This window comes from Grampus griseus (genome assembly GCF_964374135.1).
Source record: "Grampus griseus genome assembly, chromosome: 1".
NCBI lineage: Eukaryota > Metazoa > Chordata > Mammalia > Artiodactyla > Delphinidae > Grampus > Grampus griseus.
The window spans coordinates 100057341-100084627 of NC_139017.1; the positions used below are offsets into that span (position 1 = coordinate 100057341).

At 42.8% G+C, this 27287-nt stretch overlaps 1 protein-coding gene across 1 annotated transcript; it reads left to right on the top strand.

Moving 5' to 3' along the window:
* On the top strand, positions 1-27033 carry CNN3 (calponin 3). Its single transcript, XM_082672976.1, has 7 exons — positions 1-282; positions 20587-20708; positions 20916-20982; positions 21803-21940; positions 22289-22405; positions 24451-24597; positions 25922-27033. The coding sequence occupies exons 1-7, from the start codon at positions 226-228 to the stop codon at positions 26261-26263; spliced, it is 990 nt and encodes a 329-aa protein (XP_082529102.1). The 5' UTR covers positions 1-225; the 3' UTR covers positions 26264-27033.
* The last annotated feature ends 254 nt before the right edge of the window (positions 27034-27287 follow it).

Here is a 27287-nt window from a genome sequence, read left to right on the forward strand (position 1 = left end):
GCGGGACTCCGGAGCCGACCGGGAGGCTCTGCGGGACCTCGTCCGACTGATTAGCGGAGGCACCGCCCGCGACCGGCCGCCGAGTCCGGGCGATTCCTGCGCCGCCCAGGGGAGCGAGCTCCGAGCATCTTGTGGTGCGGCCACTCCTCGGGGCCAGGAGCGGGGAAGCCGAGTGCGAGAAACCCCCGGACCAGAGCTCAGCCTCTTCCCGCCTACCGAATCATCATGACCCACTTCAACAAGGGCCCTTCCTATGGGCTCTCGGCCGAAGTCAAGAACAAGGTACGCCTGGGCAAGGGTGGGGCGGGACCCCGAGGCCAGAGGTGGGATGCAGGGCGCCGCCCAGGGGACCCTGGGACGGGGGTGGCGTGGGCACTTCGCCCAGTGCGTCTTGTCTCTGGCGGGCTTCGCGGCGAGGAGATGTCGGGGCGGCGCGAGAGTCGCCGCGCGTCCCCGACCTATCCCCGGCTCCAAGCGCCGCCTCCCGGGCTCTCTTCTGGCTTTGTTCCAGCGCCGCGGGCCGGGACTGGCGGCGGGCGGTGGGTTCCTGGGCTCCTGGAATCCCGCAGCGCCTGCCTTCGGCTCCAGGAGCGGGTCTGCGGCTGCAGGACGCACCCTTCCGGGAAGGGGGCGCTCCTGCGTGGTCATTCGCCCTTAGGTGGGGTCAGTCCGCGCGGCTGGGGACCCAGCAAGCAGCCTTCGCCACCCGCTCCGGCCCGGGCTCCTGGCGGACCCTGAACCTTTTCGCTCTCCAAACCCCAGGCCGAATTCAAGTGCGCGAGTAAAGTTAGGCGGTTACGTGGCCAAACTGGGTCCCCCATTGTTCTTCGCCTCTTCCCGGGTGGGAGACCGCTGAGCATCCCACGCACAGACCTCAGGGACCACGGGAAGAACGGGAGCCGTCCAGAACCCTTCACGGTTGTCGAATACCGGTGCCAATTGCTGCTGCTTCTGCGGGAAGCGGAGACAAAGCCTGAGTGCGCCGCTTTGGGAATATCTGCTGTAGACTTGAGATTTATTTTTATAAAACACTGAGAAGTTTGTAGTACGTTAGACTTCAACGATATCAAGGAAATCTTTGTGGGTTGCTTTTGTTTCGGGTTTATTTGCTGAGGCGGGCTGTAGTTTGGAGTGATTGGGCTTTGGTAACGGTCGGTTCTGCCACTTTGCCCAGCATAAGAATGCGTTGGGTTTATCTTTAGTACTTTCGGTCTGGGAAAGAGATGAGAGGCGTCCCCCTCCCCAAATCCTCTCCTTCCTTCCTCCCTCCCTGCATTCCAAGCCCATGACATCAGGGGTTTCTGGGGGGAGAGAGCAGCCAATCGGCGCGGAACTGCTCACAGAACGCTCATTGTCTCCTTTCTGCTGTTCTGGCCAAAGCGCCACAAAGGAGGGCTGCTGTGGTTTAATTCCCATTAACCTCCCGGGAGCCGAAGCATGTCAGGATTGCCACCGCACCGTCCTACCGCTTGTAGAATTCACTGGCATTGTCAGAGCTGTAACATCCCAGCGTTGGGGGTGTACGCGCTGTGGAGTGAATTATGTAGAGGCCAAGAAGCGCACCATTGTCACACCCCAAGGGAGAATTGTGGCTCTTCTCACCCCGTTATATAGTCTCCAGATCATATTATAATTCAGTTGTTAATAAGTTCTAAACAATCTCTGAAGCAAGGAGTTGATTTTAGTCTAGGTATCCAGAATTGAAATTTAGATCTTTTACCTTGTCAAGTGTGTTGCCCATTTTAGAGGACGATTTTCTGACCATTTTTGTAAAGAACAGAAAAGTGAGTGGTTTGTGTATGATTGATTACAAACCCCACCAATTGAAAACTTGCAGAATATTGTTCACTTCTTTCCAAGGTTTGCAAGCGGAGCTTTAGGAATCCTTTCAGAGTACTCAGCATGTCCAAACTGCTGGATGTGATACCCTGGCCTGGCTTGTGCACATTAATTTTAATTTGCCCTTGTGATTCTTGGCTGGCAACCGTTGAGTCTCTACCTTTTGCATTGTAAATGAGGTACTGATAACTTTGGCAGTCCTTTTAGAGACTTACTTTTCTTGGACGTTAATATCCATGTTAATTTCTTCTGGCTGACTAATGAAGCAACTTCTGCCCTTTGCCTACTTATCATTGAGCAGACTGAAGGAAATGCGTGGACTGAGGCTAGATCATTGTAATTATTATACGTTTTTAAAAATAGTAAAACCTCAGCTTTCAGAACCTTTGGAAAGTTAGTTTTAACTTTAGGTTTATATAACTGTGGGTTTATCCCTTTAAGCATCAAACCATCCTTAATAACCCCTTTCATTTATATGGTTCTTTCATACAGTTCTTTCATAGGAAGTCTTTTTTATATATATATAAATTTATTTATTTATTTTTGGCTGCACTGGGTCTTCGTTGCTGCGCGCGCTTTCTCTAGTTGTGGCGAGCAGGGGCTACTCTTCGTTGCGGTGCGCGGGCTTCTCATTGCGGTGACTTCTCTTGTTGCGAGCACGGCTCTAGAGTCGCGGCCTTCAGTAATTGTGGCTTGCGGGCTCTAGAGCGCAGGCTCAGTAGCTGTGGCGCACCGGCTTAGTTGCTCCGCGCATGTGGGATCTTCCCCGACCAGGGCTCGAACCCGTGTCCTCTGCTTTGGCAGGCGGATTCTCAACCACTGCGCCACCAGTGAAGCCCCATAGGAAGTCTTGATCTCAGCAGTAGAGCAGACCTCCGAGGATTCCTGGGATTATCCAACATTTACAGATCAGAATGCTGAAGCTCAGAAAGATGGGATTTGCTCAAGATCACAGAAAAATGTTGGAATATTCTAAGAATTTTAATTCTGTGAAATCTTAGTTTAGTGAGGTACTTAGGGATGTTCTGCTACATGTCACTATTGTGCACCCTCCTCCCTGCTATTTTTACTGTTCACCTGTCAGTTCCTGGCATCATGATTATTCATTTAATGCTGTTTTAATCTCTTCTGGGCTTGGAAATCAAATATCCATGTTTGCTAGTCCTTTGTATGAGATACTGCATTTCATTTGAGGGCTCAGAACCACCTGATTGAGTGGGTCTGTGGAACATGATCTTTGTCATTGCTTGGTTTGGACACCTTTTGATTTCTTCCTGCTTTTTCTTTATGTATTGCATAACTGATATGTTGCTTAAATATTAATTTTTTTTCTTAAAACCTCTTTAACAAAGTGGGGGGAGATAGTGTGGAGTGGACCTTGGAGTGATGCAGATGTGGGTTCTAATCCCCCTTCTGCCACTTACTGCCTTGGATGATGTTGGGCAAATTATTTGGTATTTCTGTCCTAGTTTCCTAATCAGTAAAATGGGGGAAGTGATAGTTACCACCTCTAAACTCTGCATTGTTGAGATGTATCTGGCTTGCAGTAAGTACTCAATGACTATGTTGTGGCTATCAGTTCTTAGTAATAGAAAACTAGTATTGGTATTATATTTCTTAGACTTGTATGTCACTGCCTCTTTAAGTATTCCATTTCTATTAAAAAAGCCTTTGGTCTTTTTATATTTGAATTGAGGAAGTATTTGATCTTAGATAGTTTTAGTTAGTAAAATTTCAGGGAAAAGTCAGTAAATTTAAGATACTTGTTTGATAAGATAATAATGCCTGGTAGAACATACAAACTTACTTTTTTTTTAATAGGCAAGAAGATGTTTGAAAACAGCCTAAAAAAAGTAGAATCCTTCAGCCTGCGATATAATCAATATGTCTCTAATGACAAGTAAAGGATCATAACTTGCAATCTACAAAGACTATAATGGAGTAGAAGGTCAGGGAATACATAGAAGCTGGTGTAGATAGTTCAGTGAGGGATGGAAACACTCGTAAAGTAGTAAGGTCTTACATGTATCACACAGGTTACGCCAGGCCCTTGACTGCATCTTGGGGACCAAAGGTAAATACCTCTGTGCCTTATAAGCCATGGAAACATGACAGGTCCCAAAAGGAAGCACAGCATTTCCTGACACTTGGCTCTGAACAAGATGTTGGAGTCAGGTACTTTCCTGTAGAGCTGAGGATGCAGTGAAGCATACCCTCACCAGTCTTAGAGCACATGCTGCCGGGAGCTTTCTTACAGGTCTCAGGGAACGTGGAGGAAATTAGTTGTGGGGTGGGAGTGGGTGGAGCTGAAATGATCTTACCTGGGCATGTTTCTTAGGAGGAGTCTAACTGAGATACTAAGAAGAATGGAATTGGAATGCACATTCTAACAGTTTCTGCTCCCAGGGAATGTCTGATTTGAGCAAAGTAGCTTCTCACAGAATCTTGGTTTCAAAATGGTATCCCTCAACAGATAAAAACCACTTTGGAAGGCTAATAAGCCTTTTGAAGTCTTTACCAAAATTGTAAGTCATTGAAGAGTAAGTTAAACAATCATATAGTAATAATTAAATAGGACCAAATGTCCCATGAGGCCATGCTGGCCTACCAGCCCAGTGCCACTTGGACAACCGGTATGCTCTGCGGATCAGAGTAACCCCAGGGTGTCTGTGGACTCCTGTTGTAAACTGTATCCGAAGATAGTCTGCCTTGTTTTCTGCTAGAGGAACAGAAGCATGGTAAAAATGTATTGATGGGTTTAGCTTTAGCTTTTTTTTTTTTAACTTTACAGTTCAGAAATAGGTTTTTTAAGATTTTTTTTCATGTGGACCGTTTTTAAAGTCTTTATTGAATTTGTTACAACATTGCTTTTTTAAAAATTAATTTATTTTTGGCTGCGTTGGGTCTTCTCTAGTTGTGGCGAGTGGGGGAGGGAGGCTACTCTTCATTGCAGTGCACGGGCTTCTCTTGTTGTGGAGCACCAGCTCTAGGCGTGCAGGCTCAGTAGTTGTAGCTCGTGGGCTGTAGAGCACAGGCTCAGTAGTTGTGGCGCATGGGCTTAGTTGCTCTGCGGCATGTGGGATCTTCTCAGACCAGGGCTTGAACCTGTGTCCCCTGCATTGGCAGGTGGATTCTTAACCACTGCGCCATCAGGTTTTGGTTTTTTGGCTGCAAGGCATTTGGTATCTTAGTTCCCCGACCAGGACCAGGGATCGAAACCTGACCTCCTGCATTGGAAGGTGAAGGAAGTCTTAACCACTGGACCGCCAGGGAAGTCAGTCCCCAGAAATAGGTTTTTAATTCAGAACTTTTTGTTTATTGTTTCTTTCCACCAGCAATAAGATCTCGGTCTTATTCACTGATGAGATATATCAAGATCTATATTTTAGAATATAACTTGGCACATAGTAGATGCCCAATAAATATTCGCTGATTTAATGAATTTACCCATCAGGAATACATTTTACCATCTCTAGAAACTGGAAAGTAACCATATTTGACAAGTCTGTGTAAAGGAATTCTGTGGTGCAAGTGTGATGCTTTTGAAGGACATGGTGATTTTTATAGTTTGCTTTTCTTGAGCAGTTTCTTTTATTAGTTAATATTACACTGAAAACTTATCAGTAAGATAATTCCTTCTTTGTTGCTGAAGTTCTTTCTTAGACTCCCAGATTAGGGAGGAACAGTAGAGGCCCCTTCTGCAAGGCTCTGTCAGATGCATCTCCCAAAAGACCTCCTTCGAAGTGGCCATTTAGCCTGCCAGGGTACTGTGCTCCTCCAGGTAGGGATGTGCCATTGTGGTTTGCCTGCTTTTTTGGTTTGTTTTCCTGTCTTGGCCAAAACAGTTAAAGAAATAGACAGTTTGCTGAATTGAGAAGAGGTACCATGCTACCCCTTTAAAAATACTCAGACTTACTTACTCTGGAATAGTAAGTAGTGGGGATCATCATCAAGCTCTCTGTCCTTGGTCTACAGCTTTTTACACTCTTTCCTTTGCCTCTGTTCTTTAAGATTCCAAAAATAAGCTTGACGATGAAGACCTTGCTGCTACCATCATCAAGCAGAGGCATCTCCTCTATTTCCCTATGCCTTTTCCCCTTCCAGGTGGAATCATGAGGTTAGTGTCTTTTCACTTAACAGTATATCGGGAACCACAGTTAATATTATCTGTTACATTAAAAAAAAATTTTAAAAAGAAGAAGAAGAAGCACAATTGGTTTTTCAGCCAATTATGAGCATTATATCTAAGAGAGAGAGGAAATGTTTATTTCTCGTCTCAATATGACTAGGTGGTGGAAAGGAGCTTGTTCTTAGAATTTTCTGCAAGTTTCATTTTCTTCTAGGCATTAGCCTTCTATAGCATATACCACGTGCATTGGCTTTCCTTAACTCTGAACTTGTAGCCATGGTGGGCTCTTAGCTATTATTCATATGTACTTGTGCTCAAGTTTTTGTTAAGGGTTTTTTGAGCCTGGGGTTGATCCACACTGTTTGTGGGGCCTGAAGCTTATATAGTTTAGGGTTTATCATTACAAAAAGTACAAAAGAATTTTGCACATTTTATAAAAACATGACCATGGGAATCTTTGTGAACTTGAAGATGTCGGGTAGGTCCCCTCTAGGTTCCTCTCAGTGAGAAAGTAGAACCTGGGGGCCTTGGAGACTGACTGGGTTGTAATCTTGGTTCTGCCTCTTACCCTGTGACTTTGGGCCAATAACCTGTCTGTGTCTCATCTGTAAAATGAGGATGTGCTAGTTCCTACGTTTATAGGGCTTTGGGGAGAAATAAGCAAGATAGACAATCCACGTAATGTGTTTCAAATAATGCCTAGAACCAAAAGTACACATTATGTAAATGTTAGCAATTGTTCCATTTTGCTCTGCTGGGTAGGTTCAGTCCCGTGTTCTCCTGATTAGTCTTCTAGATTTTGAGATTATCGCCAGGACTTGGACATACAGGCACGAATCTGTTTGTATCTGAATGAGGCTTCTGGCAAATAGGGGACTAAGGAGCCAAGCAGTACCTCTCGATTTCACTTCTGTGTCAGGACTGTGATCTGCCCCCAGAGTCGTGATCCAAGCCTCCTACCCCGGCAGCCTGTGATGCATTCCTGCAGTGAAATCCTGGGGTCTCTCTCCCTGTTCTCACTCTGTCCACATTGCCCACAGGGCCACGGACTTCTTTGTAGAGCTAGAGGCCTTGTTTTCTGGGCATGCCATTACTTGGGTTTTTCTTCCTAAGAAGTCGATTTCTATTAGACAAGACACATCTTTCATTTCTTGGTTCAGACAGGGCTTGTATTCCTTCATCCACAGTGGACTGATAAACATATTTACCTTGTAGTGTTGTCATTGGAGGCCTCCAGTTTTAAATGGTCTTTGCAAGGATCTACCTAGACCTGTGTGGACCTGAAGGAAGTCCATGAGTAGAGAAGCCTAATTCCTAGCTTTCCCCCGGGTGGTAGGGAGAGGACCTCTTCAACATCTTCCTTCCTCCCAGGACCAGGAAGCTTCAGGGTGTGAGCACGGGCACTGTTGGGCAGGCACATCTGCAGTGGGAAGGCCAGGAATTAGGGATGTGAGTGCAGAGAAAGGAGAAGGCCCTCTGGGCTGGGAAGGACTCTTCTGGGCAAGTCATAAGCTAAGCATTTATGGCCCTTTTCCTCTCTTCCCCCACACATTTTCTGAGGGATCCTAGCTGCTGAGTGGTGGCTAGGCATGCTGGCTATGATATCACTGTTGTTTCTTCTCTCCCCTTCTCAAATGTTTGCACACTAATCTTTCTTCATTATCTCAAGCCTCTCTGGCTGCTTAGCACTGCAGAAGGCCCTACAAATGGATAGAGAGAGTGCTTTATCATTGCAGTTTTCCCTCCTTCCTTTCATTTCACGTGGGAGGAAATAGAGAAAATAATCAATACCATGTGTAGTGAGTCTCTCATCATTCAAACATGTGATTCTACTTTGGATGCAAAAATAGCAACAGCAATCATACTTATAATCGAGTATAGAAATTATACTTATATTAAATAGCATATTTTGAGCTTGTTGGAGTCCTTAGCCCTTAGCAGCTGAGCTGGAACCTTAGGGCTGCTCTTCAGAGTCCACACACAGCCAGATCTCTCCCCCTGAATGGACATGCATTTGTCTCTTCTTTTCCCTTTCCTCAGAGGCCTGGATGTTGAATAACCCCCCGTCCCCCAACCTCACCTCGGCCACACACACACACACACACACACAGGTGTGGGCTTTGCCAGTCAGGCTTTCGTTCCTAAATTTCTTCCTCTGTGGGCTTCATTTTTCCATTTTCTTTTCCTCCTTTCAGTGACAACTCTGCTATTGACATCCTCTTCTGCAGTCGGTTTTACAGCATTTTCTAAAACATGCGTGCGGTAGGAAGCTACTTTTTATAGGGGCCAGGGGAAGAATTAAAGTCTGAGGCATCTCTGCCAAATCTCTTACTGTGAACTTTTGAACCATGCTGGCAACGCCCTTTGAGACTACAGATTCCGGGGCTGGTTTGAATCAAAGCCGCAGCAAGTTCACGGTGTATCGGTCTGCTACAGTGATGGTGGTGGTGGTTACTTTTGGTTGCACTCTCATTTCTCCGTGAGTTGGAAGGACTTTATGTTAAGCCACAGTATCTAAGGCACCACCCTGTTCCTGGTTCTTGATCCTCTGTCTGCAAGCGGCGTAGTTGCCTGTGCTGTATTCTCTGTGTATAGCTTAGAGTTCCTATCTCAGTTTGGTTAGAGGGGTGGGGTGAGTGGGAGAACGTCCAGTGGTGGAAAAGCCTTAGACTTCGGAGCCAGACCTGGGTCCGAATACCCTGCTGAGCCCATGACCATGGACAGGTCATCTCTGCATGAAGATGATGCATCTACCTTGGGATGCCACCTTCCTTGCCTATGAGAACCTCTTCTCTTTTTTGATCCTTATTTTGTGAATGAAATATTTGTCAGGAAGAATGCAAACCGTACCAAAATACAAAAGTAAAGAAGTGAAAGCATCCTGCATCCCTTACCCCTACCCAACTGCTTGTACAGCTTTAAATATCATTTGAACATTTTAGAAAGTGAATTACTGTGTGGATTTCCACTACGTATTTATTCATTACTTCCCTACTGGTGGATATTGTCGTAAAACGTACTTGTGTGGAAAAGTGTGTAAGTTTTGACCTAACATTTAAATGTGTTTATAGGTATTACCAACTTGCTGTCTAAACAGTTGTATAGTTCCCACCAAAGGTTCAGAAGAGAAGGAAGATCTCCTCTTGATGTTAAGAACAAATAAAACTATCAAAGCAGCCTTGTCAAAATTCAAGTCACTTGCTTTAGTTCTTTATTTTCAAGTCTTGAGTCAGTGACATTTGTGACCCCTACGCCATCTGTCACCCCCACCAGACTCAAGTGGGAGTTGGCAATGAGATGAGGCCAAAGAATGGGGCGAGGGCAACTCTTACAAATTATATGATGAGATAATTTTTTAAATAGAAAGCTCAGACAGCATCACAATGACCTCTTATCAAAATAGCTATCAAATAGTAGTATCAAGTAAATGGTTTTTATAGTATATTGGATTTGAACGAGGAAATCTTTCTAGTATCTGGACAGAAGTGGCCAGCAAAGTGTAGATAGAAGGTTAGGGGTGGACATTTATTGAGTTCTTAAGATTTATGTAAATTAAGTCATTGATTCTTCTCAGCAGCTTCTGATGGAAGCGCTATTAATGATCTCTGATTTACTGGTGAGGAAACTGAGGCATGGTGGAGATGGAATTCTAAACAGAGCATTCAGTTTCCAGAGCCCACGCCCCTAACCATTTTAATTTGAGGCCAGAACTCGGGGAATCGGCATCTTTCAGGGGAGGAGGAGAAGGCAGACCAGAGAGGGAAGCTCCAGGTCCTTTAACAAGAAGCCAGAGGGAAGAGAGACGGGAGGGGGCCCCAGGAGTGCTGCAGAGAGGCCAGGAAGAGGAAACAGGCCACTGGACTTGGCCACAGAGAGATCACTGGTGACCTTTTAAGAGATTGTTTTCAGTAGAGCAAATTTCCGGTGGGGGTTAGGAAGGAGTAATAAGTGAGGAAATGGAGAGGTTTGTCTTGAAATAAAAGAGAAACAGGACAGTGTTTGAGGCTGGCAGCAGGTTCAAAGATGTGCTTGTTTCAGACAAGATAGGGGGTAGTCTGTGCCCACTGACGGACCAAATAAAGGAAGGGCTCGATACACAGGGTGGGTGGGAGCAAAGCAGCAAAGAAGCTTCTTCGCCATGAAAAGTTGGGAAAGGAAAAGGAGCAGGAAAACAGAACTGAGGTGGATAAGACATCCCCTTTTTCCCCTTTTCTGTTGCAAGTGCTGTGTTCCTCTTCTCATGGAACCACTGATGTATGATGGTGTATGCAGCCAGGGGTAGGATGAGAGGGTCCAGGCCAAGGCCTGCTCGTGGAATACACTGTTGATTCAGTTGCTTCTCTCTGCTGAGTCCTGCTGGGGCCCCTTTGCAGCCTGGGTACTGCTGTCTCCTCAGTCCCTCGGCCCTTGACCTGGAAAGGATGCGAAGCTGGGCTTATTTTGTTCTTTGTGCTTGGGTGTCCCCTAGCAAGCCTTCATGACATCATGTCCAGGGGACCTTGGTGTTGCGGTGCAGCACTCTGATGGAGGGTGCAATGCTTCCAGAGACACTCACTTTCTCCCCACATTTCTGTGCTCTCAGATGACATTACAATCAGGTAAAATGTGGAGTTAGTTTTTACTGTTGAGATGTGGAGAGTAGCATGTGACCTCACTGAAATTTCACACCCTCTAGTTTTCATTGGGGAGAAAACAGCAGTGATATCTAGCACAGTTAATACCTCTGTAAAACTCCATTGAAATCTCTCTAGCCAGCATCTATCCTACATTTAAAAGGAGGTGTTTCAATTCTGTTCTTCACTGGTTGGATAAAGCCATCTCTCCTATGGGCCAACTCAGCTGTAGTAAGCAGAAGAGGGTCCCCAAGAGGAGCTCCAGATGTACTGAAAGCTGACTGAGATGCTGGGGTCTGTTCCTCCTTTGGCCTCCTTTCCACCCTCGTCTCATGAGTAGTTCAGAGTCAGGGGGCAGTGTGTGTTTTGACTCTGTTCTGGGGTAGACAGCTGGGAGCACTTGGATGAATGTGGTCAGTGGTCTGGGAGCGGAAAGGGTTTCCCAGCTCCAGAGATGAGTTTACGGTTGACACTTGGGACAGTGGGGGTGGATTTCTTGCCTTCCTCCTCAGGTCATAATGGACTCCGAGACTCATCCTATGAAGCAGACTTGCCAAGTAATCGATGAGGAATGAATAGACATTCCCAAGCTACTGCCATGATTTTCCTTGTGATTATGGAAAAAGAAAGGAAGATTCTTCAGTGCTATTCACATGCCCAACTCAGATTATTTAGGAGGCATCTAGAGTCCTGCTGAGGAGACAAGTGTTGAAAACCTGGATAGCAGCGAAAAATCTGGTGGATACCTGCAAATACTGTGATGAGTGAGGTGTAGACCCTTAAATATTCTAGAGGTGAGGCAAAGCAAACAAAAACTTGAAGAGCATCTCTGTTTTCCTTTATCTCTGGGGGCTTTCGTTAAGATCCCCTTTCTGCAAGATCTCTACAGTGACATAAAACTCAAGACCCAGCCGGCCTCCTTCCCGAGAGAGAGGATGTCCTCCAGCAAGCTTTCTCATGGGTCTCCTTCCCACCGTTGCTGCATTGGCACACGTGCTCTCTCCACTCCTGTGTGCCTCTCTGGTCGGCTCCCTAGGATTTCTGCGTTTTTATCCGTGGTCTGCCCTATGTGTGGCATTCAGAATTTCTGTGTGACTTCCATCTAAGTAGTTAGATGGTACTAAGCTGTTTCTCCTGCCCCCAAAGTCCCTTCTAGGCCATATGTAGCCATTCCTGGCTGACCAGTCTCTCATGATAGGCTGTGTATGATTCTCCTAATCTTTTCTGCACCCAGTTTGCTCCTTCTCAAAACTGATGCCAGTTTGTAAATGTCCCTTTTTAGAGTGTGGCCCACAGAATTGACTACTAGGTTACAGTGGGATTATTAACTAGCTCCTTTGTTTGACTACAAAGCACTAACTCATTCTGTTTTGATCAATGCCATCACCTGGTGAGGTGGTTCGAAGGAGGATTCCAATCCTTGCTTTGGCAAGTTGATTTTCTGAGTCTAGAGGTGACTAATTGCCTAAGATTTTATAGTTCACATACTCCTCTCACACCTGTTTCATTTAAATAATTCTTTCCTTGATTACCTCATGAGGCTGTTTCCATCAAACAAATAAGATGAGCAATAGTATTTTATAAATAATTGTAGACCTGTGCAGACCAAGATAGCATTCGCTTTTTTAGGCTCACTGAGTAAGCATTACTAGTTAGTTCTAGAACATTGGACAGGATCTTACATATGTCTTGAAGAATTTGTTTTATTAAGCTAGGATCTTTCTGAATCTTGTTTCTTTTTAACTATTCCCAATTTATTTTTTATAAGTTTATTAAGTATGCCCAATAGTTTCAGATTGTTAGCTACCAGAACAGAAGAGCACAGATCTAAATCTAAGCCTCCGGGTACACATCCCTAGGAGCTCCTCCCACCTTGACGTAGATCAGCACAGTGGGCATGGTTGTTCCTTCTGACCAGGCCCTACTTCTAGGGTTACGAAACTGGACTTCAGGAGTGCCATAGACATAAGGGACTTTTATCAGAAAGTAAAACAGATATGTCCCTAGTGATCCATCTAAGATGAGATCTAGGAGATGTGACGCCCATAAAAACCAAGCATTCAAATGCAGATGCCTTTCCGTAACAAGAGAGATCTTTAGATCTGTGGCATTTCCCTAGTCTGGTAATACTATCGGTAAATAAAAAATCATTTACTGAGTACCCGCTATGGGTCAGGCATGGGCTCTAGGGGTAGAAAGATGAATGAAGCCTGTTTTGACCTCAAGAAGACATAGGCAGGTGTTCTTGGATATGCCTCACATACCTACCCGGGCTCCTGGTGATGACTACCCTGCCCGCCCCCCGCCCCCCCCCCCCCGAGTGCACACCCTCTCTCTGTAGTCCACTCGAATATGACAGCCAGGTTCTTCAGCCTGTAGTGGAGACACCCTTGGCTTCGGGTGGGAGTGGGGAGGAGTGGGCCCCTCTCTAGGTTCCTGTTACTACTGTTTGCCAAGATTTCTCACATTGTGAGCTATTCAATGTGCACATCTTTATTAATCATTATTTCTGAGTCTAGATTTTTCTGGGAATCCAGCCTCTATGATTACTTCCTCATTGTTTAAGTTTCAGCTTTCAAAATCCACCTTTAACTATGTATGTTCTAAGCTTTGTAGTCTGATGGTCATTTTCTAGATAGAGAAGACAAAGTTGACCTTCTATTGTTTCTGCATTTTTCCTACCATTTGTTAGTTACGGTATTTGCTTTAGACACTGGACCAACTCCTCAAGTTATTTTAACATCTTTCATTTCTTGTTAGTTTCACAATATTCATACATTGAGCCATAGTATCGTTGTATTTATTTGACTATACATGTTTGGAGGGAAAAATTTGCTGATACCTTGATCTGAAGATGTGGCCGTACCTCTCAGAGAAGGGCCAACATTTAAAATGCCCTTAGACGTCACTCTGGTTTACCCCAGGCAGATGTGATTTTCTCTAGTTTTGGAATATATAGTCATTTCTTCTCAAATATTTAGTAAGTTCATGCCATAGAATGAGTCTCAGATTCTATAGTGAACTTGAAGAAGGCACGCAATCTACCTTGACATCAATGTAAAGTGATTTTCTCTAGAATTCCTACCCCCTACTCCCCATAAAATACAAACCCACTTTTAATTTTTTTAATTAAAAATTTTTTTTCCAGTTTAAAGAAAAAATATATATTAAAAATCTCATTCTTTCTTCCCTGTAGAAACTGTTGTCTTACATTTGGTATTTACTATTCCCACAGGATCTGATTTTAATCCAGTGTTTAAAGTTGATGATAGTAGACTGAACATTTGTACTAGCTACTTCTTTTTTTTCTTTAATTTTATACTTTTTATTATTATTTATTTTAAAAGTTAAAAAAATTTTATACAGTTTTTAAATGTTCCTTTCCATTTACAGTTTTTACAAAATATTGGCTGTATTCCCCATGTTGTACAATACATCCTTGAGCCTTACACCCAGTAGTTTGTACCTCCCACCCCCAACCCCTAACTTGCCTCCCCCCCCCATAACTACTAGTTCTCTATGTCTGTGAGTCTGCTTCTTTTTTGACAAACTTACTTAAAAAAAAAAGTTAGTTCATCTCTTTCACCAGCAGTAATCTGGAAGAGAATGAGAATTTGGGATGCAAACACAGGCAGGAAGGAGAGTGGAGATGTGTGGTGATGGGAACGGACCGTGGGGATGGGCAGTATCTGAGGTGAGCCTGTCTGTGGTGGAATGCTTTTTGAATTGTAGACAGTAAAGGGAACAGGTTGCGGTGGGGTTTGGTTCATACCAGTTCTGTACTCAAGCTGATATAAATGGCGAGTGTTAATTCTGAGGTGTGTCAGGCACTGAGATGGGCTTCCTCCTCACAATGGCCCTGGAAGGAAGGAGACAACTTGCAAGAAATGAGGTCACCAGGGTTAAGTTACTTACTTATGTCACTCTGGAACTGGGAACACAGTTTTTGGAAGTTTTTGAAATTTGACTTCAAAGCATGTGATCTTTGGTTTGTTGTATCCCCAACGTGAATACTTAAAACTTTGCAAAGGTATTTTACATGTTTGGAGGATCTGTTGGGGGAAGGGTTTAAGGTAGGTCAACCCTGTTAAAGCCTGTTCATTCTCTTGCATGAGATATCAACAAGGACAAGTGATAAAGCAAAGGAAGGGAAGCGGCATCTTGATATTTCAGATGGAAATTTACCATTCGTTTCTTGTTTGAGTCTGTTGTGGACCCAGTCTTTCTAGTCTCCCCTTATTTTAAATACCCTACTTTATTCTTTTTTTGACAAATAACACACCTTATTTAATATTTGTCTCTTTCCACTAGAATGTCAGCTTTTAGGACAGAGACTTTGCCCTTGAACCATGCTTGTTACGAAGTGGCCATTTGAATGAAGGACAAAAGGAAGGAGTAATGCAGAAAGAAGTTGAAGGAGGAAACCAAGACACACAAGGATCACTTGAAAGAGAGGGAAGCTGACACTGAATATGATTTTACTCAGAGAGTTTGGGGTAATGCTGGATTATTCTGGTGGCTCAGAATGGCATCTAGTGAGAGAGTTCAGGCACGACTGACATTTGGGGGACACTCTTGTAACCACCAGAGACAGTAACCTGTCTGTCTGCTTCAGGTTTTAACGACTGCTGGGATAAAAAATGTATCGTGGGAAGGAATATAGAGGAAAGACATGTCTTAATTCCTTAGCAGACTCTGCAATATCCTGGGTGTAAGCCAGCTGTCAGACAGTTCTCGTACATATGTGATCATCACTCAGCCTCATGCCAGGTACAGCCCCCTCTTTCTACTAAATCGCGTCTTGGCCAAACGCTCCATAGAACAGTGTGGAACAGCACACTGGGTCAGTCTGTGGAGATGTTTTTGAAGCTCGGTTTCCCTCATTACTCAGTATCCCCTCTTAGGGATTCTGCGAGGGAAACTTCTCAGACCTCAGCGCCAGGCAGGGCTGGGCAATTCTTAACAGCCAGAAGGAGCGGGCTTTTATCTGATCTAGTGTCTCACTTTACTGCTAGGAAGTTTAGGCCCTCAGGGCTTGTGTTGTTGAAGGGGATCTTTTTCTAGTGCTGTTTTGTACACGATTCACTGTAAGACATGTGCATGTGGTCTGGAAGAAGACTTGGCAGATGGGAAGGAGCTTACTTCTGGGGAGGTGGGAAAGGGAGTAGGATTTGGAGGAGGGGTGAAGAGGGACCTGTGCTTTTTCGCTCTGTCTAGTGTTTCGCAACTTTGGTTTCCGCATCTCTTTCCCAAAGAGCCTTTTTTTAGACGTTTTTCCTAATTGCCTCCCGACCTCCACCAAATTTAAAACAAAGGAACAGAGTTTGTTGGGGAGGGTCACAAATTATTGTAATATCTAAGGTGGTCTTCACTCCCTTGGGGGGCAGTATCACCCCCACTGAGAACACGTGCTCTACATACTTATACCTGTTTAATTTTTTAAAAACAAGGGCTATGGGACTTCCCTGGTGGCACAGTGGTTGAGAGTCCACCTGCCAATGCAGGGGACACGGGTTTGAGCCCTGGTCCAGGAAGACCCCACATGCTGCAGAGCAACTGAGCCCGTGTGCCACAACTACTGAGCCTGCGCTCTAGAGCCCGCGAGCCACAGCTGCTGAAGCCCACGTGCCACAACTACTGAAGCCCACGTGCCTAAAGCCCATGCTCCGCAACGAGAAGCCACCGCAGTGAGAAGCCCGCGCGCCGCAACAAAGAGTAGCCCCCGCTCGCTGCAACTAGAGAAAGCCCACGCGCAGCAACGAAGAGCCAACGCAGCCAAAAATAAATAAAATAAATAAATTTATTTTTTAAAAAAGAGGTCCTCAACAGGTGGCCTAAAAAAATAAATAAAAATAAACAAGTGCTATTTTAGAAATCCAGAAGAAAGGCCTTTGTACTGGAGGGTGACTCCAGACTGGTGCTCTTAGCTGCTCTGAGGAGAATGCAGGGACGAGCAGAGGCTGCAGCCCCTCTGGGCATGGGCCCTGGGCTCAGAAGCACTGGATGGCAGGAGATGGTCAATCCCATCAGATGCCCTAGAGGCTTTTTTCTTAGTCTTCATTTCTTTGCTTTTTTATTGTATTGGGGGGGGGGAGGCGTTTGGTGAGCTTTAGCGAAAAGCCTCTAGCAGGTGTTCTCAGCGACCATACAAAAATCATTTGCAAGTGTGTCTTGATGTGAGAAGAGTTGGGAGGCCCCGCTGCAGAGAATTCGTGGGTGATTAGGCAAGGAGGCAGGGCCATGTGAGGAAGAAGGGGCTGCTGTGGACTTGAACGCATCAGGCAGAAATTCTGAAATCCACTTAGGAGGGTCAAATAAAATAAATCTTAAAGAATAGTAAAGAAGTGAATGTTTATAAACAACTTGGAGGAGTGATTTTTAAACAGACTGGAGTGAAATTTCCATGCGGTGTTAATGAGATAAGATTAAGTAATTTTTGAAGCTAACTTTCTTGTTCTGAGGAGGAAATACCTGCATTTACTTCCTGCCTGATGTTCAGTAATTAAGGCTTTTTAGATGAAAATAGTAAATAAAGTTTATTGGCCAAAGCTTACATTTATTTTTAATTGCTCTCAGTCCCTTGATTTTAAAAGATGTGTATAACAAACAATTTAAAAATAACCTGTGTAGTTAAAGAATATAATTATGTTAGCTTGGGTTGTATTCTAGTATACATCTAAAGGAAACTTATGATTTCTGTATCCTATGGAGCAGAGCTGCAGGCCAGAAGCCAAGAGACAACTTGAAATAGATTTTTTTCCCTAGATGATTTTGAAGAATTTTTTTCTTTTTTAATTTTGAACTTAAAAAAAAAAAAAAAAAAGGACGGGCTTCCCGGGTGGCGCAGTGGTTGAGAGTCCGCCTGCCGATGCAGGGGACACGGGTTCGTGCCCTGGTCCGGGAAGATCCCACATGCCGTGGAGCGGCTAGGCCCGTGAGCCATGGCCGCTGAGCCTGCGCGTACGGAGCCTGTGCTCCGCAACGGGAGAGGCCACAACAGTGAGAGGCCCGCGTACCGAAAAAAACAAATAAATAAATAAATTTTAAAAAAAGGACACATTCCTAAATCTTGAATTCTATTTAGCTGACGTGACTTCAGAAAACTCACTTATTAGCAGTATTTGGGTAGAAAAATCCTTGCTGCTCCTTCACTTAAAGGAAAACTCTAAGTCAAAACCAATATGATGTGGAAGCATACCTAGTTTTCATTTTTAGTTTACCACCTGGTCTCTTGGCTTTGCATGTACGTGCTTAAGAATTTTTTCTGTGCATGTGCTATTACATTAAGTCTCAGAGACGGAGTCAGTGAGCCACCCAGAGCCCCACGTATAACTAGTCAGAGTCAGGGTTTGAACCTGGGTTCATCTGAGTCCAGCCCTTGATTTTTCTTTCATCATTCCCTTGATTAGAACAGTGAACAGAGAAGATGAAAATTCTCCCTGGTGTTCCTACTTGGATATTTCATGTTAGATCTGTAATCACTCCGTGGTTTGGGGCACGGCACCGAACCTGTCAGAAACATTTTGAACAAAGGAAACATAAATACGCTTTTATGCTTTTTTGGTTGAATAAAAATAAATAAAAATAATAAAAATAAAAAAATAAAAATGGTTGAGAATTACCACCACCACTAACCAACACCCCTCCAAGAAAGACAAAACTCCTCCAACATAACTTCCAACTCAACATTTGAAAAAATGAAGAGAAAGAATTTCTTTACAATTTCTGCTGATTGACCAAGTTATTTAACACACAGCTTAGAATGGGAGGAGACCTAGTACCCTTATTCAGCCAGCCTTCCTGTCGTACAGACAGGAACAGGGTCGGAAGTGAGACGAATGAACCGGTGTCCCATGGTAAGATGGGGGGAGCCAGGCTCTAGCTAAGGCAGAGCCCCTCCTACCCTAGCATATTGTGTTTCTTTAGATTTATTGAAATGCATCTCCTAGTTGAGAGTGCTTTGCTTTCGAAAAAAATTCAACTCACTCTTAGATATTGCTTTTCATAGCTGATGCTTAAGGAGTACTACTTCCTACTTTTCTTCCTTGCCTGTGCCTTTCTGTTTCCCCCTACCCCCGCATTCATATAGAGAGAATTTCTTTTTCTAGCCACCTAGAACAAGACTCCAGTGTGAAAATATAGCCATCTTAAAATTTTTCTAATGTATTATTTATCCGTTTTCTAAAGGTGCCGTATGTAAGTGGATGCGTTTGATGTGTTGAGGAGGTACATTATCCAGGACTGTTGTCTGGGATGTAATAGGAACGATGGCTCCCTCCTGTGCACCAGAGGCTGAGTCCCTGTGGCAGAAGCTTCGCGCATCACTACCTCCTCCTTCCCTGTCCACACATCCAGATGCCAGTGTAACTCAGACTGGCAGGAAGTCAGAATAGATGTGCGATTTTTAGGGGTTGGGGGTCCCCGGAGCAGGAAATTAACACATTAACATTTTGCCTGATCTCTCTCATAAACTAACCTCCAAGCCAAAACTTGATCCGGGAAACATTGCACAGTGTTAGTTATCTTAACATGAAAATATAAACGCACTGAATTTCCATTTGTGATGCTGATTGAGTAAATCTACAGCTTAAATAAATTATCCATTATTCTTCAGAGGTGTAGAGCCATTTCTCTAACTTGGAAAGCAGTGCACACGGTGAGGACTTGCTGTCTCCTTAAATGACACAGCACTTGGTGAAGTCATTTGCCCTCTGGTGAAGCAGAGGCCCCTCCTCCACACTTGGTGGGAGGCAGGGGGAAGGTTTCCTCTGTGACTGGGGTAGACTGGAACTTGGAGGGCCTCTCCATGACGAAAATGTCCTCATGCCATCTCATTTCTTTCGGTAATTAAACCTAATCGTGTGTTACAGAAGCAAACATTTCTACTGATTATTTCCATTTCCAGCAACGCTGCCACCCTGCAGCTGACTCCTAAGCTCACCGTCATTACCGTCCCCCTGGGCATTGTCTGTGGCTTGTTGGCACTTTCACCTGTGCTAATGAGAAGAAAAATGACACATAATCTTTCCTTCTTCCCAGGCGTGTTCTTTTCCTTAATAACTCTGATTGATAAGGACTGACCCTGGGACGAGGAATAGCATAAGAACTTGAGCGTGTGATCTTTAACAGTACTTAAATTGATTTATTATTTTTTAATTGAGGTTTATGGTCTTATTATGAAGGGATCTTTCAAAACCTGTGTTTAGCAGGTAGTTTTAGCATGTATGATAGTAAAGCATCTGTGTTGGTAATGTTGCCTTTATCGTAGAATTCTGTAAGTAAAGTGTTAACAACTTTTAATTTTATTAAATGTTTGGGTGTTAGATGCAATGCTGGGTAGGTACTAAGGGTCCAAAAGCGAATCAAATGCTTTTCCTTCCTGTGAGGAGTCTAATATGACACAGACTATACATAAGCAGAATTTCAGTATTCTAGTGTAAGTACAGTAATTATTACAAGGAAAGCGTGTGTGTGTGTGTGTGTGTGTGTGTGTAGGGTGCAGTGTGTATTTGGCTGAATAGAAGGCATAGAAACACCAGAGCTTTCCAGGCAACAAAACTACTAGACTGGTAGGTATTGCAATACTGTGTAAAATAGTTGGATGTGTCAGAAAGCTGCCAGTCTCACTCCCTCTCACTCTTTTTTGGAATGTGGTAACTGATGGCTTAATCTTTAACGTTTCCTGTGGCTGCTGCCATATTGTAATGCACTATTAGCCCCTGTCACTTCCTGTCATGAATGGGAATCTGTTTTATCTTGATCCATATTTTCTCCCCCTTAGTCCCAGCTTCCCTCCATGTGTTGCTCAAAATGTGTATGACACCTCCTCAACCAAAAACGTTTATTAGTTACTGAAGCTGTAATGGTTAGGTTCGCCAGTGAACTCCAATGAGTGTAATTTACTGCAGGTCACAGCTGTGGTCTTAATGGATCATTAAACCAGAAGAAGCCAGCAGTTCCGGGTGCTTTAGTGAAACTTCTAAAGTTAGTTAACTTGTATTTCAGATTGCTTCCAAGTATGATCATCAGGCAGAAGAAGATCTTCGCAATTGGATAGAAGAGGTGACCGGCATGAGCATTGGTACCAACTTTCAGCTGGGCCTAAAAGATGGCATAATCCTCTGCGAGTGAGTTTTGGTCCTGATGTGGCCACTCTTCCAGTCCTTTCCACAGGCCTCTGTCTTGCCCACCTTGCCAGTCCAGGGTGTCAGACCTTGATATTCTGCACATGTTTTTAATGCTTTCCTTTACTGATGTCAGAAGAACCAACTTTACATTCCAGTCCTTGTTTGTTGTTCCAATAAATATGGTATCACTTATGCTTTTCTTTTCAGACTCATAAACAAGCTACAGCCAGGCTCAGTGAAGAAGGTCAACGAGTCCTCATTAAACTGGCCTCAGGTAACAGCCAAACCAGCAACCCCTGATTCCAGTCGGTTACTCTTTATGCAGTGAGAACTTGATAACAATTTTAAAATAGACATTTTAGCAGAAATTTGTGCACATGACTATGTTGTTTTTTACAATGTTATTTTAAATGTTTCCGTAATTACTTACAATTAGTTCTGTGATTATTAGATGTTTAGCTTAGAAGTTTTCTTATTATGTATTTAGTCTGTGTACTTTCAGAGAGGATTTGACACAGCTTACACAGAGAAATACAAGCTATGGTCTGGGTCCTAGAACATAAGATAAATGAAGGAAAAAGCAAGGAATTTAACATAACAACTAAGAGTTGACTGTAGAGCACTGTATTAAGCACAGTCTTAGTTCATGAATGTGTATGATAAGTAAAATTGGATATTTTGTCTTGAGCATATGCTTTGAGTTATGAGGATAAACATTTAGTAACCACACATTTTTTTAATTAAAATTTAAACATAATAAATTGTGCATTAATTTTGTACCTTTTGACAGAGAAAATTCCAGCCCTGGATAGGTCAGACACAGAATTCTTTAAAACATGCAAGGAAGATCTTGACTTTAAAGAACTGAAAAAACTTGACTGCTTAAAAATATTAAAAAGACCATTATGTGACCAACTATGAAAATACTCTTCCTTTTCCAGAGAGAGCTACACACACCGTGTATCTGGTTGAGAATCCTTGCCAAGGAGCTTTCTGCCTGGCATCTTGTACCCAGTCATAAAGCCTTAGAATTCTTAGATAATATGAATGTCAGTATTTAGCTCCAAAAGTTGTCTGCTTTTTTTTCTTTATAGTTGGAGAATATTGGCAACTTTATCAAAGCTATTCAGGCTTATGGTATGAAGCCACATGACATATTTGAAGCAAATGATCTTTTTGAGAATGGAAACATGACCCAGGTTCAGACTACGCTGGTGGCCCTAGCAGGTCTGGTACGTATATGTCTTTAATGACTGGTTAAAAAATTCCCCACTGTGTTGGTGATTAATTGCATCTTTGCTCTCATAGGAGTTCAGACTAGGCAGGGAGGAGCCTGTCTCTTCCGTAATTATTAGCTTTGTGGAAAGGCTGCTGACATCTGCTGCCTAGTACTGGATAGCTTAATCAGAATACTCACATTTCAGAGGTCTGGCGTGTTTTTGAATGGCTTTAGATGTGTTTTTACCCCTAGCTTGGGTCTTAAATGAAACCTTCATCTATGGACAGTATCATTTCTTTGTTGTTCCTTCTGTAAAACTCTGTTGGCAGAATCACTAGTTAGTGTGTATATTTCCGTCTAGGCTAAAACAAAAGGATTCCATACAACCATTGACATTGGAGTTAAGTATGCAGAAAAACAAACAAGACGTTTTGATGAAGGAAAATTAAAAGCTGGCCAAAGTGTAATTGGTTTGCAGGTAAGTAATGTATTGCGTATCAGTTACTTATTCAGTGTCATTAATTCTTACCATGCAAAGCATCTCTCATAAGTAAGGAACAGATAGATATACTATAGTGTATATTTTGGGATGGATCTGTGGTTTATACAATTTATGTCCATTTAAAACCCATGAGACGATGATGGTTTTAGAAGCCTCAGGCGTGCCATCTGACTTAGTAATTGTTTCTCCAGGAAATGATTTTTTTTCCTAATTACATTGTCCTATTTTTTTAAGAAAATGTACTTTATAAATTCCTAAATGTTATTGACCAAATGAAGCAATTTTAGAAAACCTCAATACCATTTTTTTACCCTAGTAAAGCATGATTTATCAGTCCTGCGGAATACTTTGTTCAGTTATTTTTTTCCCTTCGTGTTGTTCCCCTGCAGAGTGTCACAAAAACACCACTGCTAAATGCCTAATATGCTAAGGGCTTTACTGTCTGATACCTGCTGGATACAATGCCTCACTGTTGACTGAGTCTACATGAGTTGGGTTTATTTATTTATTTCAGCTTTATCGGGGTATAATTGACATGTGGATTTATTTTTATACAGTACAAAATCATGTCAGCGGCGAGAAATTGGAAACCGGAATTTCCAGACAGTAATCAGTTGTTTAAATTGTGAGAGCTCCATAAAAGGAACTAGTAATGAAGAAAATGATATACAAGAGTTCAAAGATTAAGGAAGACAAATCAGGTCATAAAATATTGGGTTGGCTAAGAAGTTTGTTTGGGGTTTTTCAGAAGATGTTACGAAAAACCCAAATGAACTTCTTGGCCAACCCAATACTATATAGTCAGTGTGATCCCAATTTTATTTTTTAAATGAACATGCATATTTTTGTATGTATATGTATGTGTATCTGGATATGTACACAGAAACCTAAGCTAAAAAAGCTAGATGGTTGGGCTTCCCTGGTGGCGCAGTGGTTGAGAGTCCGCCTGCCGATGCAGGGGACACGGGTTCGTGCCCTGGTCCGGGAAGATCCCACATGCCGCGGAGCGGCTGGGCCCGTGAGCCATGGCCGCTGAGCCTGTGCGTCCGGAGCCTGTGCTCCTCAGCGGGAGAGGCCACGACAGTGAGAGGCCCGTGTACCGCAAAAAAAAAAAGGCTAGATGGTTATACACAAATCTTTACAATGAATGTCTAAATGGTAGGATTTCAATGATTTTTTTCCCCTCCCTTCCTTTTTGCTTATATGTGCTTTTTTTTATCTTCTCCAGTGACAGGTTTGGCTTGTAGTAATAAAGTTTTCCTTTAATCTTGTTTTATAAGGAAAAAAGACCAGCAGTAGAAATGTGTCCCCAACCAGTAGAAGAACAAGGTGTACTGGTTGGTCCTGAAGCCGTGTTATTCTCAGTGGGGAATGAAAGTTAATTATTATTCCTCTGAATATTGCTAAGTTCAGATTCGCCATTCTGCCCCTCTCTGACTCTGTCTAGTGACATGAGAACTAGAGGAATAAAATGTGGTTCTTTTCCCATGAAAATGTTGGTGATTTTAATGAAACTTAAGCCCTTGCTAAGCTGCCATAGAAGACACCTGGCATTTACTGTCACATTTTATGCAAAACATGTTTGGAGTAGAAAAGCATGTTGTTTAGCCAAAGATTGCTCTGTCCCTTTAAATGGCTGAAGCAGGTACCTATAAATTTGGTTATTTGTGCTAAAGAGGGTAGAGGAAAGAGTTGGAGAGGAAATTATTCATCATTCTGCCACTGTAATAACTTTTCGTGTCTGTCCTTCTCTTTCTATGTGCATGTTTGTATCTGATGAATTATGTTGTGAGGCTTTATATCCAGTGAAGCTTTTGAAATTTTTCTTTTTAAAGTGAGCACCTTGAAATTTATTTGTAAAAGCGTAGATTTTGTATCTAGTTGACTGCAACCTCAGCATTGGAAGGGGCTTGTCAATTGTGTCCCTTCTAAGAAATCTCTTCAGTAGAACAGAAAGTTTTGTTTGTGTCATATATATTGGTGACTTCTGATAATTAGTGATTTTATTTTTAACTTAAAAGATGGGAACCAACAAATGCGCCAGCCAAGCAGGTATGACAGCCTATGGGACTAGGAGGCATCTTTATGATCCCAAAATGCAAACTGACAAACCTTTTGATCAGACCACGATTAGTCTGCAGATGGGCACCAACAAAGGAGCCAGCCAGGTAAGCAATCCCTTTTTGTACTTGTTTCAAAGAGTACAAAAGGGCTATTTAAATTCACACTTACCTTATTCTTATTAACTGAGTCCAAAGCGGTTATTTTTTGTACGAGATATATATATATATATATATGTGCCTTCAGGAAAGTAAGATTTGCTGAGAAAGCAAAAGAATCAAAGGGCCTTTTCTGTAGCCACACAAGTATGGTGTGGCCCATGGCTGTTATTGGCAGTTAGAACAGCTGGCCTTTCTACCTAACCAGAAGAAAAAGATATGTTTATTACAGTGTTCTTGTTCCAAATCCAAGTGAATTGCTCATTCTGATGCTTCTTTTATTTTTAAAGAAGCCCTCAGCTAATTTGGTGGGTAAAATTATCTGGTGTTTTACAAAGAACTCTAGCTAGCATCATGGAAAATGTGTGAATCTAAGGAGATGGAAATACAGCATGGTGAGAATGCTAGTATTCTACCACGACACGAGATGGAAGTATTTCCTGTGAAGAATAAATAGATCACCAGCACCTCGCAAGGCGGTGTGCACATAACCATATCAGAGCGGGACATGTCTTACATCCAACAGGAGTGGGGGTAAAGTTTGAAAAAGCTTTTCATCATGACCTCATGAGGTGTGGTGGTGGTGCCCTCTATGGAATATGTCCTGCCACACGGGGCAGTGTCTCAGAGCTACCACTCAGGTTTGCTTTTTTACCGATTAAATCTGAAAGCATGTGCTTGGCATAAGTGGAGAAATGAGGTGAGTTACAGTACCCTGAAAAGGAGGGGAGTGGGAGTAGTTGTTCTGAAGTAGCTGGCTCTTTGGTGTCTCAGAGCCTTCCGAAAGACTCAAGTCCTTAAGGACTGCTCAGCATAATTTTTGTTGAATGTATTACAGGCTTTTGAAACTGGTAACCTGGATAGCGTGTATGGTCATACTAGGTACTCAGATGTAGCTTTCAGGTATGCCAGCATTATGCTTTGTTTTTATATTCGTTATGTCCAATCTTCTTATTCCAAAGTAGGTAGTATTGTCTCCATTTTGCATATGAGAAACCTAAAACTGAAAGTAAGTTAACTTGTCTGAGGCCACATAGCAATTTTATAGCAGAGCAAGGATTTGAAGTAAGGGCTGACCTTAACTCGAAAGCCAGTGAATATTGCTTTGTAAGAGAATCAGCATCAGGATATTTTGGTAAGCTAGCTTTACCCCTGAACCGAATGAAAGTTATTAGTGTTCACATTCGATGGGAATTTCATAATTTATAAAATACAAGGAACGAGAATAGATTTTAGCTGCTGTTTTAACTTTTATACTATGTTTTAATACCAGGCGGGGATGTTAGCACCGGGTACCCGAAGAGACATCTACGATCAGAAGCTAACATTACAACCCGTGGACAACTCGACAATTTCTCTACAGATGGGTACCAACAAAGTCGCTTCCCAGAAAGGAATGAGTGTGTATGGGCTTGGGCGGCAAGTATATGATCCCAAATACTGTGCTGCCCCCACAGAACCTGTCATTCACAATGGAAGCCAAGGAACCGGAACAAATGGGTCGGAAATCAGTGATAGTGATTATCAGGCAGAATACCCAGATGAATATCATGGCGAGTACCAAGATGACTACCCCAGAGATTACCAATATGGAGACCAAGGCATTGATTATTAGATTCACAGAGGAGCTCAGTATTTAGCCCGTTGTTTTTATTCAGTGAGAACCAAGCTAGCCTTGAGTAATTTTTATCTTGTCTTCCTAAAACACTATTATGCTTATTGTACCTAAAGGAAATACTGCCTTACATACATTCCTTTTTCCTTTTTCTGCCTCTTCCCTAAATAGTTGCCTTTTAGTGCTGTAACAGTTAAATCCTACAGCATAACCAATAACTCACATATGAAGTAAAAAGGAATACTGTGAAAGGGGAGTACTCTTGTACAGTCAATTCTTTTATTAAAGATCTATGCATTTTTACAATCCTCTACTTAAATTGGTATTTTCAGACGATAGGAAGCTTTTTTTTTTTTTTACAGTGTAGTGTCTGGTTTCTCCATGGAAGACTAAACTCATGCTTATAGCTAAATGTGGTCTTTGCCAACTAAATTTAAGATGCAGCATTTTAGAAATTTATATATCAATGTTTCTACAGTATTGTTTGCTAATTTTTAAATAAAGTCCTGATCAGTGTGCATTTGTGATTATATGTGTACTCATTCTTACCTAAGCCGACAAGATCTTTTCCGAGTGGTGTTTCGAAAGGAGCATGTACAAAGCTGGCCTGCAGACATCGAGGTCTGGGGGGTGCGTTTGCTCTTCCTGTTTGTGCCAATGTATCGATGTAGAGTTGCTCTGTTTTCTTCCACTGTATTTATTGCTGCATTTCTCAGCATAAACTTTTATCCCATTGTATTTTTTATAAATAAATATTTTTTTTGAACATTCCTACGAGCCACAGGCTGATTATTTTCTGGCTAACTTCCAGATGGGTAGAGTCAGATTTTTTTTTTTAAGTATTCTTTCCCAGGTACTGTTGTTATAAGATACTTGAACGTTTCTTTACTGAATCTCTACACCAATGCACTGAGTACTTGAGAGGGAGGCTTAGAAAAACGAAGGGACCTGCCCATCGCACACAGGAAATGCCAGCTGGGATTCAGACTATCATCTGACCTTTGCTTATTCCATTGTGACTCAT